General features: G+C 42.5%; 1 protein-coding gene across 1 annotated transcript; it reads right to left on the bottom strand.

Annotated features, from left to right (window-relative positions):
• Window positions 1-450: 450 nt before the first annotated feature.
• Window positions 451-17261, bottom strand: rcbtb2 (regulator of chromosome condensation (RCC1) and BTB (POZ) domain containing protein 2). Its single transcript, XM_080844865.1, has 12 exons — window positions 16944-17261; window positions 16003-16137; window positions 15327-15477; window positions 13367-13533; window positions 12822-12980; window positions 10951-11058; window positions 10363-10505; window positions 8148-8338; window positions 7611-7737; window positions 5286-5425; window positions 3298-3428; window positions 451-3017 (listed from the first exon to the last, which is right to left on the bottom strand). Exons 2-12 carry the CDS (start codon window positions 16126-16128, stop codon window positions 2877-2879), a joined length of 1584 nt encoding a protein of 527 aa, XP_080700991.1. The 5' UTR covers window positions 16129-16137; window positions 16944-17261; the 3' UTR covers window positions 451-2876.
• Window positions 17262-17960: the final 699 nt, after the last annotated feature.

The following is a 17960-nucleotide window of genomic DNA, read 5'->3' as shown; positions in this document are numbered from 1 at the left end:
TTTGTCTGCCAGAGAAAGTGGATTAAGAAAGGGAAAAGACAAGCATGGTCATTTTCCGAAGCAAATCCATTTTAAAAGAGCTTATGGCTGAAAGCTGAATGATCACAAATTGTTTTGCACAACACAAATGCCAGAGCAGCCTGATACTCATGCAATGTTTGACAGTTTAGGAGAATCTCTCCAGTAAAGTTCAACATTTAAGATAAACCAAGGGAAAAAGGGATAGAAGACTGAAGTGTGGTGCGGTTGATGTATGTGAAGACTTCAAAGTTCAGTTCATAAAGTTTTACATGTAAGGTTGAACACTGAACATTGAACCTTGTTCAAAAAAAATTACAGTAACTAATTTTTTTACAAGAATTTTTAAAGACATGTATTGGGAAATGTGTGAAACAACATTCTGTTAAGCCACACAGGCCTTCCTATCTAATCTTTCAACACTCCTGTTAACACACACCAACATCAGTAACTAGGCACATAACAAGCTGGGTGCTACAGCCGAATAATTATGGAGATGAGCATTTCACAGCACGGTCCAAGGTGAGGATATATAGTGGGGTGGAGGATTTAGTAGGCCACTCTCCTCCTTTAACCTGCCTGCCTCTTCGCAGTGCAACACTGCCCTCCTCAGGCCATAGGACGTATTGCAAATTGGACATGTGGTCTGAATCTGTGTGCAAGTCAAAAGTACAATTTTAAATGGGGAAAAAAGGCTATTTAGGAAAAAAGAAATGAATGTAAGCACTACCATGTAGACTCCATGATCTATTATTGTTGTTTGGTTTCTCAGCGATGGATGTACTGCTCAAGTGGTTTTATAAATATTATCAAACGCCAGCCTTCATCACAGCTCACACAAGTGCCTTTACTACTTCCTCCTTCACACATAAACAGGGCCACCTTGAGGCTGGGTTCTCACGGATGTTTATTTTCACACTGAAAATGCAGTAGAACTGAGTATAAGTAGTATGTGTTTTGGTGACAAACCTAGGTAGGTTAACTCAGAGGGAGTGGTTGACCTCCTAAAGAAGAGCCCTATGGCTTCATTCTCCCCCTTCTCCAAAACAAAGCCACTGGGTTCCCTTTTAGGATGTTTACCACTTACTCAGAGTTAACTTACCCAGTTTTGTCATCGAACCACATACTTGCAATACCCCCCTGTTGCACATCACCAAGTAGTTACACCTCCTCTTTCACAAGTTCACTTATTTCAGTGGGGTGCCAACACCATTGGGCCATTGTAAATTTCCAGTCGAAAAAAAAAACAATGAAGAGTAAAAATGCGGAGGTTACCGCACAGTAGTTTTGGAGCATAGGCAAGACTGCACTGGACTGGCCATTTGGGCAAATCAAACCGTCACAGCTGTGTACTGACTACCCATTGGTCTGTTAGGGGGATCGCTGCGCCAAAAGAGCGTTGATGCATCTTAAAGAGCCTCCACCCCTTCCCTCCCCAAAAAAGCAAACATATGTAAACAATAAGCATACATATGGAAACAAAAGCATACATATGTAAACAACAAGCAAGCAAAGGACTCTACCCCATTGTCATTTCCCAGTTAGAAAAATAAATCAACTGCTCATGCATGTAACAGCTAAAGTAAACATACAATGGCTGGCTGTGGTTTGGAGATAATGGAGAATGGGAAAATGCTGAGACATTGGCATGTTGGTCAGAAAGCTCAACAGCGTGGACATCCTGCTATAACGTCTATTATATGGTCGACAGGAGTCAGGAAAGTGCTATCAGCCGCGCACAGAAAGTTAATGTTTGACAGAGTGAGGTCATTTAAGGTCCTCACCCCCTCTCTGTCAACACCACCATCGCTAAATCCTTGCTAAACACACAGACAAAAGTACATTCAAAACATATTTCAATAAAGCACAATGTAACACATTAATACTACAACATGTGTGACATCGCTTTGCAAGTCATATACTGGACATGAAACAGTAGTTGGACGTTTTTGATATTATTGCAACACAGAAGTTCAACAAAAAGCACAAATATAGACATTTTGCCACAGGTAACAGACAAGTGCATATTTCTTACATTTGTCGGATTTTCAACAAATTGATTTTTCCATTGATACAATAAATCAAAAATATATATATGAATACAAAGCTGTCCTTCAGAAATGACATTTGGGGGAGAATCCAAACAGGTTTGAGCATTTGAAGACCTCACCAATTCACTCATTCTGCTGTTGTTTGTGGTATAGTTTACCTCTCAGTTGCTAGGTTTGTTTCCCTTTGACATGAGAGTGACAAAAAGCACTCATCTGGAAGTGACTTCGTAACAGAGTACTCAGCAGACGACAGCCTATGAGGAGGTGAACTTAAACCATCACATCCCTCACTAGCCTCATGGATTACATGGGAGAACTCACGGAATCCACAGGGCAGCAGTAAGAGTGGCAACGTTGTGATCCCTTCTTTTGGGCCACAGGAGCCCCGTCTAATCATTTGACCACTGCGTCCATTTTATCGACCGGAAAAAAACAAAAAATGCGGTGTGTGTGTGTGTGTGTGTGGGTGGGGGCATTCCTTTTGAACTCCCTTTGACGAGCTGTATGAACAGTCATTATAACAGCTACACTCCGTCACTTTGACTCGAAACTCACTTTGCCTAGAAAAAAAATGAAATGTCCCTTTTGAACAAGTGTGTGTAGGTGTGTGGTGAACCCTTTCCAGTTAGGCTGACCTCAGCTCTGATTGATCGTCTCTTTTTGGCGTTGGGCCCTGGCTCTGAACGCCAGCCGGAGAAAGTGCACAGTCCACAGCCACGGGTACTTCAGCAGTCTCAGCCATCTTTATTCCCCTCTCTTTCTCACCCTGTCCATCCCTTTCTCCATAGCCTCTTGGGCCAGGAGTTTTTAGTTTTTGAAGGCCCCGTAGCGGCTGGCTTTGCTGATGAAGTTCTTGAGCAGGTCGTGGTCCATGTCGTTGAAGGCCTGGGTTTGAGTGACAGCCGTCAGGTGATTGACGCAGAACTTGAAGCAGAACTCCTCCAGGTCCTGCAAACCCAAAAGGTCATAGCTGGAGGAGGTATAAACCAAGGGAGGGACAGGGACCCATGATGACACACACTGTTGTCGAGTCAGAACATGAGTGTGTGTGTTTTGTTTGGATGTGCATGCTCATGGTTGTATATGAAAGTGTTCAGTGTGTAAGCTGTGAGTATGTGTGTGTGACACAAATACATTCTGCATGTAAATGCATGTATAAAATAAAAATGTTGGTGTGTGTGTGTGTGTGTGTGCGCAAGTGCGCAAGGTGCTGAGTGTGCAACCTTACCCGGGCCTCATACTTGACAGCGGCCGACAGCAGTGTGATGGCGTTATCCTCTGAGATGCCCCTCTTGATTGTCTCCTGGCAGAGTTTTTTCAGCCGAGTCTCTCTGTAGTAGGTGGCCAGGTCCAGCAGTCCTGACCCCACACACACACACACACACACACACACACACACACACACACACACAGAGAGAGAGAGAGAGAGAGAGAGAGAGAGAGAGAGAGAGAGAGAGAGAGAGAGAGAGAGAGTATAACACCACGTCACAGGATATTCAGGGAAAGCCGAGGAGGAGTTGAACATTAAAAACTAATCAAAATAAAACACACCTTGTTCTGTATCTACATATTACTTGCTACGACTGAAAAGATGTATTGCAATGCACTGCATAAGAGAGCAAAACATGACCAGTGCCAGTTTCATAAACACAAGGTTTCACAATATCCTCTCAGCAAGACAAACATGCCAAAAGGCTGTGGTGAAACTGACGTCGTGAATATTCAGCTTGTAATGAAGGGTCCTTCATTGTGTTTGGAGGTCTGGTATTTCTTAATAGCTGTAAATAAATGCATTTTTATTTCTTTGGGAAGTAGCCATGGAATAAGCAGAATGGAAAATTGTCAGTCATCATCACAAAACCCTCTTCAGAGCAATACATGACCTGACAGGCTGACATGTTTACCAGTTCATTGGGCCTCATTCTCTAAAATGTTCTTAAAGTAATAGTATGCAGCCATTGTACTTCAGGGTTAGGGTTAGGATTAGCAATTTTACCTTAAAATAACAGCTTTAATTTTTTTTTTAAATTTAGGGTTAAAAGTTGGGGCGCTACAATAACGCTTAATACAAAGAATGGCCTCTGTGCCATTGCCATATCACGACCAACCTAAGAAAAGATCTTCGCCGGAGACGTATGGAAATGTATTCCAAACACCAAAGTGCCCGTAGCTGTGCACTGATTCTTAAATTGAACGTACGTTCTCGTGAACCTGGATTTTCATACAGAACCACCCCACCAGCTCTTTATAAGGGCATGCAACTGAAGAGACATGTGCACAATCCACAGGCAACGTGAAAGCAACTTCAGACTGATCAAAATCATGTCAAAGCGGAAAGCGAGCACCGGTCGAGTAAACGCAGACCTAACTTTACCAGTGCAGAAGTGGTACTGTTTCAGAATGTAGATGTGTCCATTTAATTCCACTATGGCTATATCCACACAATTGAGTTTAGTGCTTATTTATTAATTCACTTACATTTGCAGTGTTGGTGTAGTGCCTGTATTTATTTTAGGACATCACAATGCCTTGTAGAATCATGACTATAAATGTGAAACGTAAACGTTCATGTAATATTCTCGTATTTATTATTATAATTACTTAAATCCAAGGATTTCTGTGGAATTGATGTGAACGCAATCACCAACGGTTTCTCACAAATTCAGCCGTCTCGGGACCATATCCCTGTAGAGGGATATTTCAATGTTTGTTCTTGTTGTCAATATGCCTTTAAAGCTCTGTTTTTGTACTAGAGTCATTAGAACACCCCAGAAAACCTTTAGGCCTTTGTCCCCGGGGAGTTAAGAAAAATCTGGCCGAATTATGACTGCCATTTAGTATTCTTAAACTAAATTCTTAATGGTCTAAGATTAGAACGAATCCCAGATGAGAAAACTTTCAGAAATGCCAGATGTGTGCGGAAACATCAGAGGTAGAGTTAAGAATACATTTCTTGTTAACTTGTTTTTCACCGTGTTCGAGAATTAGGCCCATTGTTTTTTTAAATCACAAAGCAGCGAGGTGAATACAGGCTGCGGCTTTGGTTTGTGATGATGTGGCTGGCAGTCTGTCTAGGCATTCCATCCACAGCCAAACCTTGCCGGCTGGAATGGAACTTAATGATAAAAAAAAAAGACTACATTTCCTTTTCATAATGATGTTTTCATCTTCTTGCCCTGGCAGAAAGATGCGTTCTTGGGAGGAAGAGAAGCTTACCTATGGCATCCTCTGGTGGCAGGTTGATGGTGTCTGTGTACAGGTACTCCAGAAAGGCGCGATACACAAGGTAGGAGAACTGGTGGATCTCGATGCAGTCCTCGTCTGTCTCGTTCAGCAGGTCACGGAAATGCTCACACCTGCAGGGAGACGAGCGGGGGGGAGGCAAAAAAAGGAAGCTTTCGCGATTAAAAAACAACTCTAAGAGGATGAATTCTGTAATACTGCACACTGGTTAGACTGAGGACATGCCTGCCTCAACAAGAGCTCCTGCAACTACCCCCACCCTAGCAACACTTCAGCATCAGCAATGACTTTCCTGACGCTTGGACTGCACGGGCCAAGTAGCCCTCTCGCATGTAACATTATATGCATGCACAGGGCCGGATTAAGGCAATGGGCTTTAGGGGCTGCAGCCCCGGGCCTCGCCACCAGGGGGGCCTCAGGTTGCCCGATGTCGAGTGAGTCAACGGCACCGCGCATAACATTAGAAACATTCAGAGTGAAACTAATTATAATGCGCGAAATATCCGGTTAAAGAAAGCACGAGAGTGGGGCCAAAAAACTGGTCCGTGGACCGTGACCCTCTAATCGCAAAAGGCCTCAAGTGCAAAGTAAGACTGAAGAAGATAAATTCACATTTTACAACTTGCTTTGGTTCGCACCACATTGCATTAAGGCAGGGATTTAAACGCTTTTAATGACGTGCTTTCAAATACGACGATGCAGGTAACAAGCCAGGCTTCCCGGTTCCATCTAAACAGGCCTAATAAAACGTAAATTCTTTCAGCAATTGAAGAAGTATGAGTTCTTATCCTCAAGCATATCGCTGCAGATTAGGCTAATTCATTGAAAATTGTAGACACATTTGCAAGCCAGTTAGACATAGCTAAGTAAAATGTTTTAGCTTAGCTATAGAATCTTCCATTTTCGCAGTCATGGTCAAATAAAAGTGTAGAGGTTTTCACTGAGGTTTTTTTTTGTCAGATCAGCAGGACTAAATAGGTTCTACGCTCAATCCAGTTTGTGAGATATTGCGCAATCTGATATGAGGCACAGCTCGTCGTTGTCTCATCGTCTTGCGGTCTTCTGTCTGTTTGAACAGGACATGCGCAAATTCAGCGATTTTGATTATAAAACTGCTCGAAATGATTGGAATCATGCAGAAAATACATTTATATCATAGACCAGTAGAAAATATTTATTTCCTTTGATCGTTATATGTTTTTTTACTTTAATGATGGCAGGTGAGGCTCTGAATAGAAATGCCCTTGAATAGAAACGTGGGCGCGGAGCCAAGCTGTTGCTTCACTAATAGGCATATGCTTAATCAATTCGTTATTTCATTCCCTGGCTATTTAGCCTTGTTTTTGCTTTTGAATGAATGGAAATATGTATACATTTACATTATTGGTTTATTATTGTCTACAGTGTAGTCTACTCAGTGGTGTAGTGGTCCATGTAGAAGTGGGTATACTCTTGATTTATTTTTAAGCAGCCCATACAGCACAGGATAACCTGTTTTGAGAAGTATACCCAATGCTGACTGAAAAATAAGTGGGTATACTCCGTATACCTGCGTATACCCTGGACTACACCACTGAGTCTACTACACACATACATTTTATCCTTTAAACTGATCATATTTATAGAGTGGTTCTGTGGACAAAGCGTCTTTGAGTATTTAGAAAAGCGCTATAGAAAATTGAATTATTATTATTATTATTAAAGCACTGATGTGACAGTCCACCTGGCGTGGGTTTGTGTGCGTGTCATAATGTGCATCGGGGCGATATAGGGGCCTCATCCTGGTAATTATCCCCAGGCCTCAAAATGTCTAAATCCGGCCCTGTGCATGCAGACATAAAGAAATGTCTTGCTTGGTTCTACCTCTGAAAAAACTCCCATAACAAAAATACATGCATTCACTCAACATTGTCTACATCACTCCATGTGCAGACTAAGGTGTGTGTGGGTGTGTGTGTGTGTGTGTGTGTGTGGTTGGGGGGGGGGGGGGATGTGTGCGTGGAAAACAACGGAAGGGGAAACATGTTTCCCAGAGGTGGCTTCCTCCTGAAGTAAACAGGATGGCACTGCATGCCCCCCACACATGAGCCTAAACTGAGAGGGAAGGAGGAGACGCCATTTTATAGAGGGATGGGACCACTTTCAAGGTTCCACTCAGAAGACTTGTCATTGCCTGTTCATTTTGCAATCAGAGTCTTGGCACATCTGATGGATTCTGCCAATGTATGCCTTTAAACCTTCCTGTTTTTAAATCAGTAGATGTGAACCCTAAGCCTGATTTAACGTGTAAACACGTACCTGATCTTCAGAAGGGCCTTGTGGACGTGGATGTACTTCCCATCCACCAGGAACTTGAGGTCAGAGATTTCCGGGCTGTCGAACTCCCTCTTGAGTGACTGGGCGACCGTCAAGTAGTCATCCCCATCTAGGAGACAATGGGGGCTGTTAAGGCTCTGTTTGTCTGTTGTTAGAGGAGATATGGTTTGAATACGTGGGTCATGTAGATTTTCATATCAACAAGGAATATCTCCCCTCCTTTGTATTCATTACCATTACTGGAAAAAACACTGTGAACATGAGATGACTTGGATCATTATGAAATCCCACAAAGTGTGATTAATTTCAGATGCCATGTCAAAGTAAGCACAGTAAGTTTAATCTGTTCCTGTGAAGTGGATAAGAGCAATGGAACATTCCCTGAAGTATTAGGATCTGTGGATCTCGGCCTGACTCCAAGGAAATTCCATGAAATGTAATTAATCCTGAGCCACAACTATCCGTAAGTGGGCACTAATGAAAACCCCTCACCCGCCCCCCCCCCCCCGAGCCACTTACCCACGGCGAGGAGGCGCCACGTGACGGCAGGCGTGGCGAAGCAGGCGAACACGTCATCGGTGGCGGAGAAGTGGCAGAGGTGTGGGCCGGCCACGGCCTGGACGCGGCACTGGCCCCACATGTACACCTGGCCGCTCTGCGTCTTGGCCGCGGACGTGTGACTGGTGTGGCAGGCGGCCACTTCCACCATCCTGAGCACAGCACAAGGAGTGAGTGCAGAGATAAGGAGAGAGAGAGAGAGAGAGAGAGAGGAGAGGAGAGTGCATTTAAGGTGTGGGGTTACAGTGCCTGGAGGGGAGAGAAATATGTGCCAACATGTTCATCTTGGCACTACATCGACACTGAAACGGTTTTAACTTGAGGTATTCACACACTCCAAATCTGATGCACAATGTTGTGTGCCCATCAGATCTGCTTCATAGAATACACAGAATAAACAGACACCCTACCCATTCCATTGAGTCCTTTGCTAAATCCTGAGTATATATATCTCTGATGCGTTTAAAGAAGTTAAACTGAGTAGGACTCTTAGATCCATGAACTAGTAGAGCCCAGAGACAAAACCAAACACCAGGAAGAAGCATTTGGCTGTTATCAACTGAAACAAACAGCCAGAATATCTTGGATGTGCCCCAACTGTAACAATTTTTGTAATTAAATTCATGTTAAAACATGATTCAGGTTACCAACATTCATGTTCCTATGATTGAGCTCTAAGACTTGCACTCTGTTATGACTGCATTTTACTTTACTTAAACTAATTATATCAGTTACCGGTATATTTAATTACGTACTGTGTACTTTCTTTTAATTATTTATGTCTCTGCTCTTTTAATTACTACTTTATGTACTGTGTTTCTTTTAATTATAATCCTTTATTGATTTGCACTCTTAAGCACTTCAAGCACCTTTGGGTGTTCCTTTTGCTCGTATTTATGTTAGGCACGTTGAATTGCCTCTGCATGAAATGTGCTTTATAATCAACCTTGCTTTGCCTTGCCTTAGATGGCATAGCCTTTATACAACAAGTAATCCTTTTAAAAGTTCCTTTCATAAATGCAGTGAAGCCCTGTAGCTAAGAACCAAAGTCAATATTGTTAAACTGTTTTTCCACAAGAGTCCACTCATCTGACCCCTATATTTCACAAAACATCTTTATCTTACATGTCTATCAGCGGATGGCAGATGTGTTTTATGATGAAAAAGCATGCTGGGACTTCTTACACCAGCTGTTTACTGCCTCAAGCTCATTTACTGTTACGCAGCAACATGTTTGAACATCTCCATCCTGAGCTGCCAAAACTTTGTAGTGGGAAAAACTGCAGCCATTGTATCATGTATCTGCAGCATGTAACAAGGCTGGATCTCAAAGTGGGCACAGGTGGTTGTCTGGGAATTCCCCGCCCCTTCACTGCATTTCATTTGCTCAGTTGGTCTGGCGAACTACTCAACAGCGGTCCACTTCAGTCACGTAATTGGACACGCCTTTAACCAATCAGACCAACGATACTATACAACGATACAATGATCGGTAATAAAGCAAACAGATATTTTTTCTTTATGAATTGTTCCAGGGCAAGTTTCTGTTCTGTTTTCAAAGAAAACTTGCCTTATCGAAGTTTTGCGGTGCTTCGGCAGCCACCATGTCCAATGTTTAAAAACTCTCCGTGCTGTAGCTTTTGTTACATAGCCATGGTTAGTTTAAATCCGCCAATGGCGCGCCAGGTAGCCAATACTTGTGATTGGCCCCAAGGATCCTTACAATGCTGAATTGAACTTCTATAGAAAGTTTGCCATACCCACTTCTGAGGCAAAATCAAATTGGCCGGAAGAAGAGGGGCGGGACTTCCCAGACAACACAGGTGGGCAGCCCACCCAAATATCTGCTCTGCTTCTAAACTTTATTCTGACTTTTAAATCTGCCAAGTCAATCACGTTTATTAAATGTGCCTAGTCAAAATGTCCTGATCAAACATCAAAGTAATTTACAAGGAATGACTGCAATTTAAAATGAATCTCCACATGTTACTCCTCCCCCCCCCCACCCCCCCCCCCCCCTTCAAAGTTGTATCAGATCTAAACTAATCACACAAAACATCTATTTTGGATTCTAGACAGCGATTTTCGCTGAAAGGTGGCAAGTTTACAGCCCTGTTTAAGTCTAAAATTCCTGTTGGTGTGAATAAACATTGTTTAAAACATGGTCCTCACTCACCTCTCCTTTTCCATGTTGATAAGTGTGGGAACTGCCTGGTTGCTCTTGTTCCCTGTGCCGAGTTGCCCATAGGAGTTTGCACCCCAGGCGTAAATTAAGCCTTCGTCTGTGACTGCCAAGGTATGTGCATATCCACAGGCCACCTGAGCAGGAAGCAGAAAGGCTTAGAGAGGGGGACGAATACAGTTTATATTCCCCATGCAGAGGCACTGAAGGGAAAGAAACTCAAACATGTTATCGTTGCATGTTGACAAGCGCAATTTGAAAACAAAGGAAACCGGTTTCGATAATATCGTTTTTGAAATGCTAGGTACACGTGTTCAGAATGCATCGTCGTCATTTGAAATCGTCAGAGAACAGAAATATATCAAACCATCACACAAAGTAAACAACAAACAGGTACCAAGATAAACAAATAAATAAATAAAAAAAATGTCCCTAACAGCAGACAGAGTTCTCTTTGCAAAGGGGCCATCTCAGCACAGGCAACTTTGTGTTGCAGCATGTTTGGTTTTAGCAAGTCTTGGCAAAACCGTGAAGTATTTACCAAACTTAGGCAGTCAACCATTTCCATACTGAAACGCTCACCTGTACGATGGTTATGCCTTGAAGCGCTGCGATTCTACAGGGTGTCTGCTGGTTTCCATTGTTGCCCAAGCCCAGCTGCCCATTGCAATTGTAGCCCCATCCATAGACCTACAAGCAGTAACAAAGAGAGAAAAAGATTATGCGAGTACCACTGTGTTTATCTGAGCTATTCATCATTACTGAATCACATACAGCAGCACATTGGACCAACTGACAGTTTATCAGTAATTATATTGACTTTGGGGAGTATTTCAATTTCCCAACTATTAACCACAGATTATACACTGATTTTGTAAAACCTCTGCAGCGCAGCAGTTAACAGCGCAGCAGTTAATACTAGGGTCTGTCTGTCTGTCTGTCTGTCTGTCTGTCTGTCTGTCTGTCTGTCTGTCTGTCTGTCTGTCTGTCTGTCTGTCTGTCTGTCTGTCTGTCTGTCTGTCTGTCTGTCTGTCTGTCTGTCTGTCTGTCTGTCTGTCTGTGACAACATGGGACAGATTTTCATTCACCCTCTTCGGCACCGATAAAGTAACAGGTGTCGTGTCATGAACTATTCTAGCTATGAGCTATTTCTAGCTTTGGGAATGATCTTAACAGTTAGTAGTTGCTACCATGTGTAATGTGAACTCCTGTTATAGGAAGTGAATATGAACTATTTGATATGGATATGAATATGAAGCCGCAGGTTAGCTGGCATAGCAACTTGACATCAATAGCAACCAGGAAACACCGTTTTCTACAGACATACAAATGCGGCTGCCAACTGTAAAGACGGTTCCCTAAGCAAGATACCTAGGATATTTAAAACCTACGATAGGTAGGAATGCTCTGGGTGCCTGTGCAGCTTAATATTAACACAAGTTCATATTCACTTCATATGAACATGACTAAATGTAATTGTGAGGACCCTTGTTCCCTTGTTGTAATCAAGCATCATTACATTTTAAGCAGAACTGAATTACAGTTTGACTGCATGAGTAGGCTTGGAAAATCACTAAACACTGAAATAGAGAGAGCATTTGTCCCCTACACAAAGTCACAATGACCAGAAGCAATTAGACTACGTAACATATTTTTTCAATATCTGTTTGGCTGGAGAGTCCATGCCATGAACAGTGCCTTCAGGCATTACAGAAGCATGCAAATGGAAATTAATCAAACCACTTCACTTACGTAACAAGCATCTAAAAACAGACCTCAGTGGGTAATAGCATATCAACATCAACAGTTGGCCCATGGTAGCATAGAAGGAGAGTATACAATGAGAGCTTAGAGCCGTATCCGTGAGACTCACAGATTTAAAACATCTCTCAGGTCTTACGAACATGACACTGAACCTCACAGTTTTTCACTCCAAATAGCTTAGAATAATAATCGCTAGTACAATACACAGGCTCACTACATCTGTTTAGCGAGGTTTCATTATTCAAGAGCTATGCACCATCATTACTGACCAACTTATTATCTCTATGGGGTGAACATAGACCTGTTTACAAATTGGCCCACAAACGTAATAATATGCTTCCATGTGTTCTCTTTTTGTGTGTGTGTGTGTGTGTGTGTGTGTGTGTGTGTGTGTGTGTGTGTGTGTGTGTGGCCGGAGGGGGTGGCTACAGGATTTTCAGATTTCAATCACTGACCTCAAATATATCAGTCATGTTAACTCAACCGGTAGGCAAATGGTATAGCTCAGACGACACTCTTCCTACTTGTTCTTAGAATAATGTCAACATCAGTTTCATAGCCATTATCAGCTTGTCAGGTTTTACACAGTACAAGGGACTCTGTAGATTGCTAACTCTCAGAGTTTACTCTCAGAGCTGAGCTAAGTATTTCTGTTAAGGCAGTGTATATGTGAGTCAACAGGACCGTACCTCCCCGTTATCCAGCACCGCCATGGAGCAGAGCTGTCCACAGGCGATGTTTACCACCACCTTGTTCTGCAGGCAGCTGCTGACCCGCCTCGGCGTAGGCTGGTTGGCCGTGGACCCGGAGCCCACTTGCCCGGAGTTGTTGTAGCCCCAGGCATACACCTGGACACAGAAACAATGGGTTCATATATGAGGGTCGAGGAAAGGCCAACAGGTTGTTTAAATTGGAAAGGCCCTGGTGTGTATCGATGGATGACATCATAGATAGAATACATGTGTTCTTCAAACTGGACACACTGGGTGTTAAAAAGTACACTGAGACACATACAAATATGCTTTTTAAGGGAAGGTCAAACAGGAGACTGAATAAAAGCACATGCCTTTTTTTTTGTAGTAATAGCTCAACATAACAATTAACAGAAGTTTGTTGTCTAGGGAAGTAATGCGTTTATACGTTCTTATTCAGTGAAAGATACTTCAAACGCTTTTCCCCCTCGGTACTCCCTTACAGAACAGACATTTCCTGTTGGGCGCTAAAGAGCCAGTACCTCTCCATCTGTGGTGAGTGCAATGGTGTGGTGGGACCCACAGGCCACCTCTGTCACCCTCTTGTTAATCAGGTTGGTGGAGACGAGAGCCGGAGTCAAGCCGTGGTTGGTTGTGCCGTTGCCCAACTGGCTGTAACCATTGTGACCCCAGGCGTACACCTCTCCATCTGAAGGGTTAGGGGGGAATTAATGGACGCAAAAAAATATATATAATAAACTGTTTCAGAAGGGTTTCATACATTTTTTTTTTTTTTTTTTTTAAGATCTTTAAAGCTCGACCCTATTCTTAAATTCTTTTTGGGGACAAATTTTCACAAGGGAAAATGAAGGATCAAAACCAGTCCAGTATTCCTTTGGTAAGCACCTTGGAACAGTTTGATTGTTTTGGCACTTTACAGTCATGGACAAAAATATTGGCACCCCTGCACTTCTGTCAGATAATGTACCAATTCTCCCAGAAAATTGTTGCAATTACAAATGCGTTGGTATTCACATGTTGATTTCTATTGTTTGCATTGGAACAACCCAAAAAAGCAGAAAAGCCAAATCTGACATGATCCCGCACAAATCTCCAAAAGTGGATAGGACAAAATATTGCCACCTTTTCAAAATTGTAAGAAATAATTGTATTTCAAGCATGTAATGCTCCTTTAATTTGTATTTAAATTCACCTGTGACAGGTCACAGATGCTGGTAATATATCAATCACATTTGCAACCAGTTAAGCTCGCACTATCCGTCGTCATTTGAACGAAATAGGATGCTATGGTAGGAGACCCAGGAGGTCCCCAATGCTGACACAGAGACATAAAAAAAAACAGACTGGAGTTTGCCAAAACTTTCATGGGGAAGCCAAAATCATTCTGGGAGAGCGTCCTGTGGACAGATCACACCAAAGAAGAGTTTTTTGGTAAAGTAGTTTACAGAAAACGAAATGAGGCCTTCAAAGAAAAGAACACAGTCCCTACAGTCAAACATGGTGGGGGTGGACCGATGTTTTGGGGTTGCTTTAATGCTTCTGGAACCCGATGCCTTGACTGTGTACATGGCATCAGAAAATCTTGATATCAGTTATTTTTTCCAAAGGGTGTGCTACCAGATATTAAGTCGAGGGTGCCAATACATTTTGCCCAGTCCATTTTTGGAGTTTTGTGTCAAATCAAGTCAGATTTGGCATTTTTTCTCTGATTTTTTGCGTTTTTCCAATGCAAACTAAATAAATCAACATGTGAATACCAAAGCATTTATCACTGCAACAGATTTCTGGGAGAATTGGTGCATTATCTGACAAAAGTGAAGGGGTGCCAATATTTTTGTCCATGACTGTATAAATATAACTAAAAAATACTCTATGTTGTGCCAGATGATGTCTTTGGCCAAAAACACACAGTAGAGGTCAACAGTGTTCTCAATTCCCAGCATGTTTGAAACAAAATTACTCTCTGGACCATCATTATGGAGGCGGGGGGCATGTTCGGTCAGCTTTGATTATTGGTCACTGGTCATGTTGTATTGCCTCTGAATTCCCAATGCAACCCTCTGAGCATGTCTCATGCTTCTTCTAATAAAGGCATAAACCAGCTTTAACAAGCACATTTGAAACATACAAAATGATTTGTATGCTGACTACTCATACCAGATTAAACTGTTGTGCGTTACTTATATGAGCTACCGCAACTTAAGAGCATCATCTTCTAACATTGCCCATATATTCTGATCTGGCCAAACAACACGGCAACATTTAATGAATATAATGACATAAGAGAGCCAATCAGATTCAGCTTGAAAACCAAAAATGAACCTGCTCTACAGGAACGTTTGCATACTGTGTAACAAACCCAGCCACCATGGAGGACTTTCACAGTGAGGTCCACTGACCCTGGTACTGGGGGCAATCAATCAATCACTGTTTGCTCACCAATCCTCATGCAACATTGGTGTAGTCACTGCCATGTCTCACCTGCTGTAGCAATGACCACATGAGGTCCCGTGCCATAGCTGAGAGACACAATTTTCTTTCCACAGAGGACGTCTATCCTCCGTGCCTCAATGGTGCTTTGAACGTCCCCAAGTCCCAGACAGCCACTGCAGTTGGTGCCGAGGGCAAACACCTGTGTAAGGAAACGGGCATCCAATTTCAACAGGGGGAAGACAGATAGTAGAAAAATCGCTTCAGCAATTGGTGTTTGGTCATAAACTAAACCATTAAGGAATAGGGACTGTGCCACATTTCAGCAGATGAGTGTACACTACTGGAAAAGCTTCATCTGGTGTTTATAATGTATTCTAACTGAGCCTTAAACAAACTATTCAAAACTCTTGTCATGCCCCAGCGCAAACAATCAGGCTAAGAGGGTAAATGCTGTGGCGTAGACATGCACTAAAGCTCTCCTGTGGATAAAAACAAGGCTTGCATTAGCATTATAAACCTAAATATAGCCTCACTCTATCTGCTTAGCGTATATCTGTCACTTACTGTGCGAGAGGGCCGCTGAGGCTGGACACTAAGCAGTAGCAGACAGCGTCCTGACTCCTGGGCATTCGTTATTGACTCAACTCGGACGACTCCGTTTTCTAACCTTGTTTACTAGGCCACATTGACAGTCTTCACTCATGGTTGTCTGCTGGCAGCTTACCTCATCATTGACAGTGACGTAAAGGGCCTCGTTAGCCGCACTTCCAAAGACACACGCCTGGCGAATGAGCCGTATTTCTTCGGGGGGCAAGAGTGCAAACACTGGCCACTTTCCCACGTCCAGCATACTAGCCAGCTGTTCAGAACAGAATTTTTTTTTAAATACACGATGAATATTAAATTGCTATCAAATTCATTCCGAATAATGTTACCTAACAGACTAGCCCGTCCAAATGGCTAAGCTAGCTAACGATGGTTTCACTTAATAATAATGCAGATGTCTTCACCAAAGTAACATACTAAATAGCACTAGCTAGGCGAGTTCATAGTTAGCTCGCTTGTTTTTCACCTGGTTCTGTGTGCGTTGGTTTTGTATTTGTATTAGCAAGCTAACTAACATGCTTAATGCTCAAATGTAACAGGATTCTTATTTATCTTAGCTACAGCTAACCTTGCTAGCTAGCAACTAGCTAAGTTTGTTTACCTTCAAAGCCACTTGAGAAACCAAAGACATACAGCACAAATCTTGCCTTTCACATTCAAAATACACAACTTGGACATCTGATAGGCAAACTAATTCAACATTTAGGTATGGGATGAAGGCGTTACTGAACAATTTAAAACAGTTATCATAGCATAACAATATGATTTAACTTTATTGGAACTGAGCGTAGATTGGAATTGCCTCCAGTGTTTTAAACGATAACTTATCCTTCGCCATCCAGATAAGTTAAACCTCACATTTCCCAAAGAATGCAAATGTGATTTTAGAATTACATTCCAGCTAGATAGCTAGTCAGGCGTATATGAAAACGCTAGTTTATACCTGGGTTTTAGTTAACGTTAGCTCACAAACAGCGAGTTTTCCAAAGTCCAGTTTAATTTGGTTGGTTAAGGCTTTTGCTTCTCAATGAAATGATACCTGTACCTTTCGTCACTCACCCGTGTTAGATGTTAGTGCTGTTCTCTTTCCTCATCCAGTCTTTCCGCCGGCGATTCCTTTGACATGGCAACATTTTATTTTCCACTGCTAACATTACCCTAACATGGTATCCTAAGTAGCTAGCTAGCTAGACAGCCAGCGCTAAAGTAGAATAACTTGTTACACAGCTAGCGTTGGCTACTACTGTGGTGTGAGGTAACACAATTACCTCGGTGATTTTAAGAGTTAAACGCTAGCTTATTTGGGTGAACGCCTAAACAGTTCAAACGACTAAATTAAAGTACAATGTTGCTTGTTGCGGACCGGCAGTGGTGTAAAAACTGTCCACCCCTCTGTCGCGCGCATTCTGACAGCTACCTCAACGCCATACGTATTCTGTCATACGTGTTAAACGTAGTGTAGCCTACTCCATTCACTTAAAACATAATGATGAATTGCGAGGTAACCTTGCGCTCAAACTTAATTCTCTGGTGCCCGACAAATATTTGTATACATACAGTCATTAATGACAACAGACCTCTTCACATAATGACACCACGGCCACACGGGCTTTAAAAACCCGCTGTATATGTAGAAGTTAGCCTTGAATACACTCGCTTGCGAACGCGTACTGTTATCCGGTGCCTTCTTCTTGCACCTGTTTCACTTACAAGGCAGCCTTTCTCTCTGTTGCTCTCAATATAGGCCTAACTGTATAAGGGATAAGAGACACCTTCCCTGCATCACTTCATTTTCTCTCCTTTCTGTCTTTTCTCTCTGTCTCTTCACTCTCTCTTTATGCATAGCCACTCTTTTTCCTTCTTTTCCCCATTTTTCTTTCTACTAGGCTACACTGTCCATCATTTTTCCAATCTGTTTTTCTTCTTTCTCATGTCAGCCTTTTCTGACTTTGAAGTCATCTATCATCCCTCCCATATGTGTTCTTTTTCTGTGTCATGTTTATGTCTTCCTGTAGCTCCCTCCCCCAATTAGTCCATGGGCCCGGACCTGAAATTTCACATATCGGTACCATCTGG

Source organism: Sprattus sprattus (genome assembly GCF_963457725.1).
Source record: "Sprattus sprattus genome assembly, chromosome: 9".
Taxonomy (NCBI): domain Eukaryota; kingdom Metazoa; phylum Chordata; class Actinopteri; order Clupeiformes; family Clupeidae; genus Sprattus; species Sprattus sprattus.
Note: the sequence above shows the minus strand (reverse complement) of the source record. Positions and strands in the feature narration are given on the sequence as shown.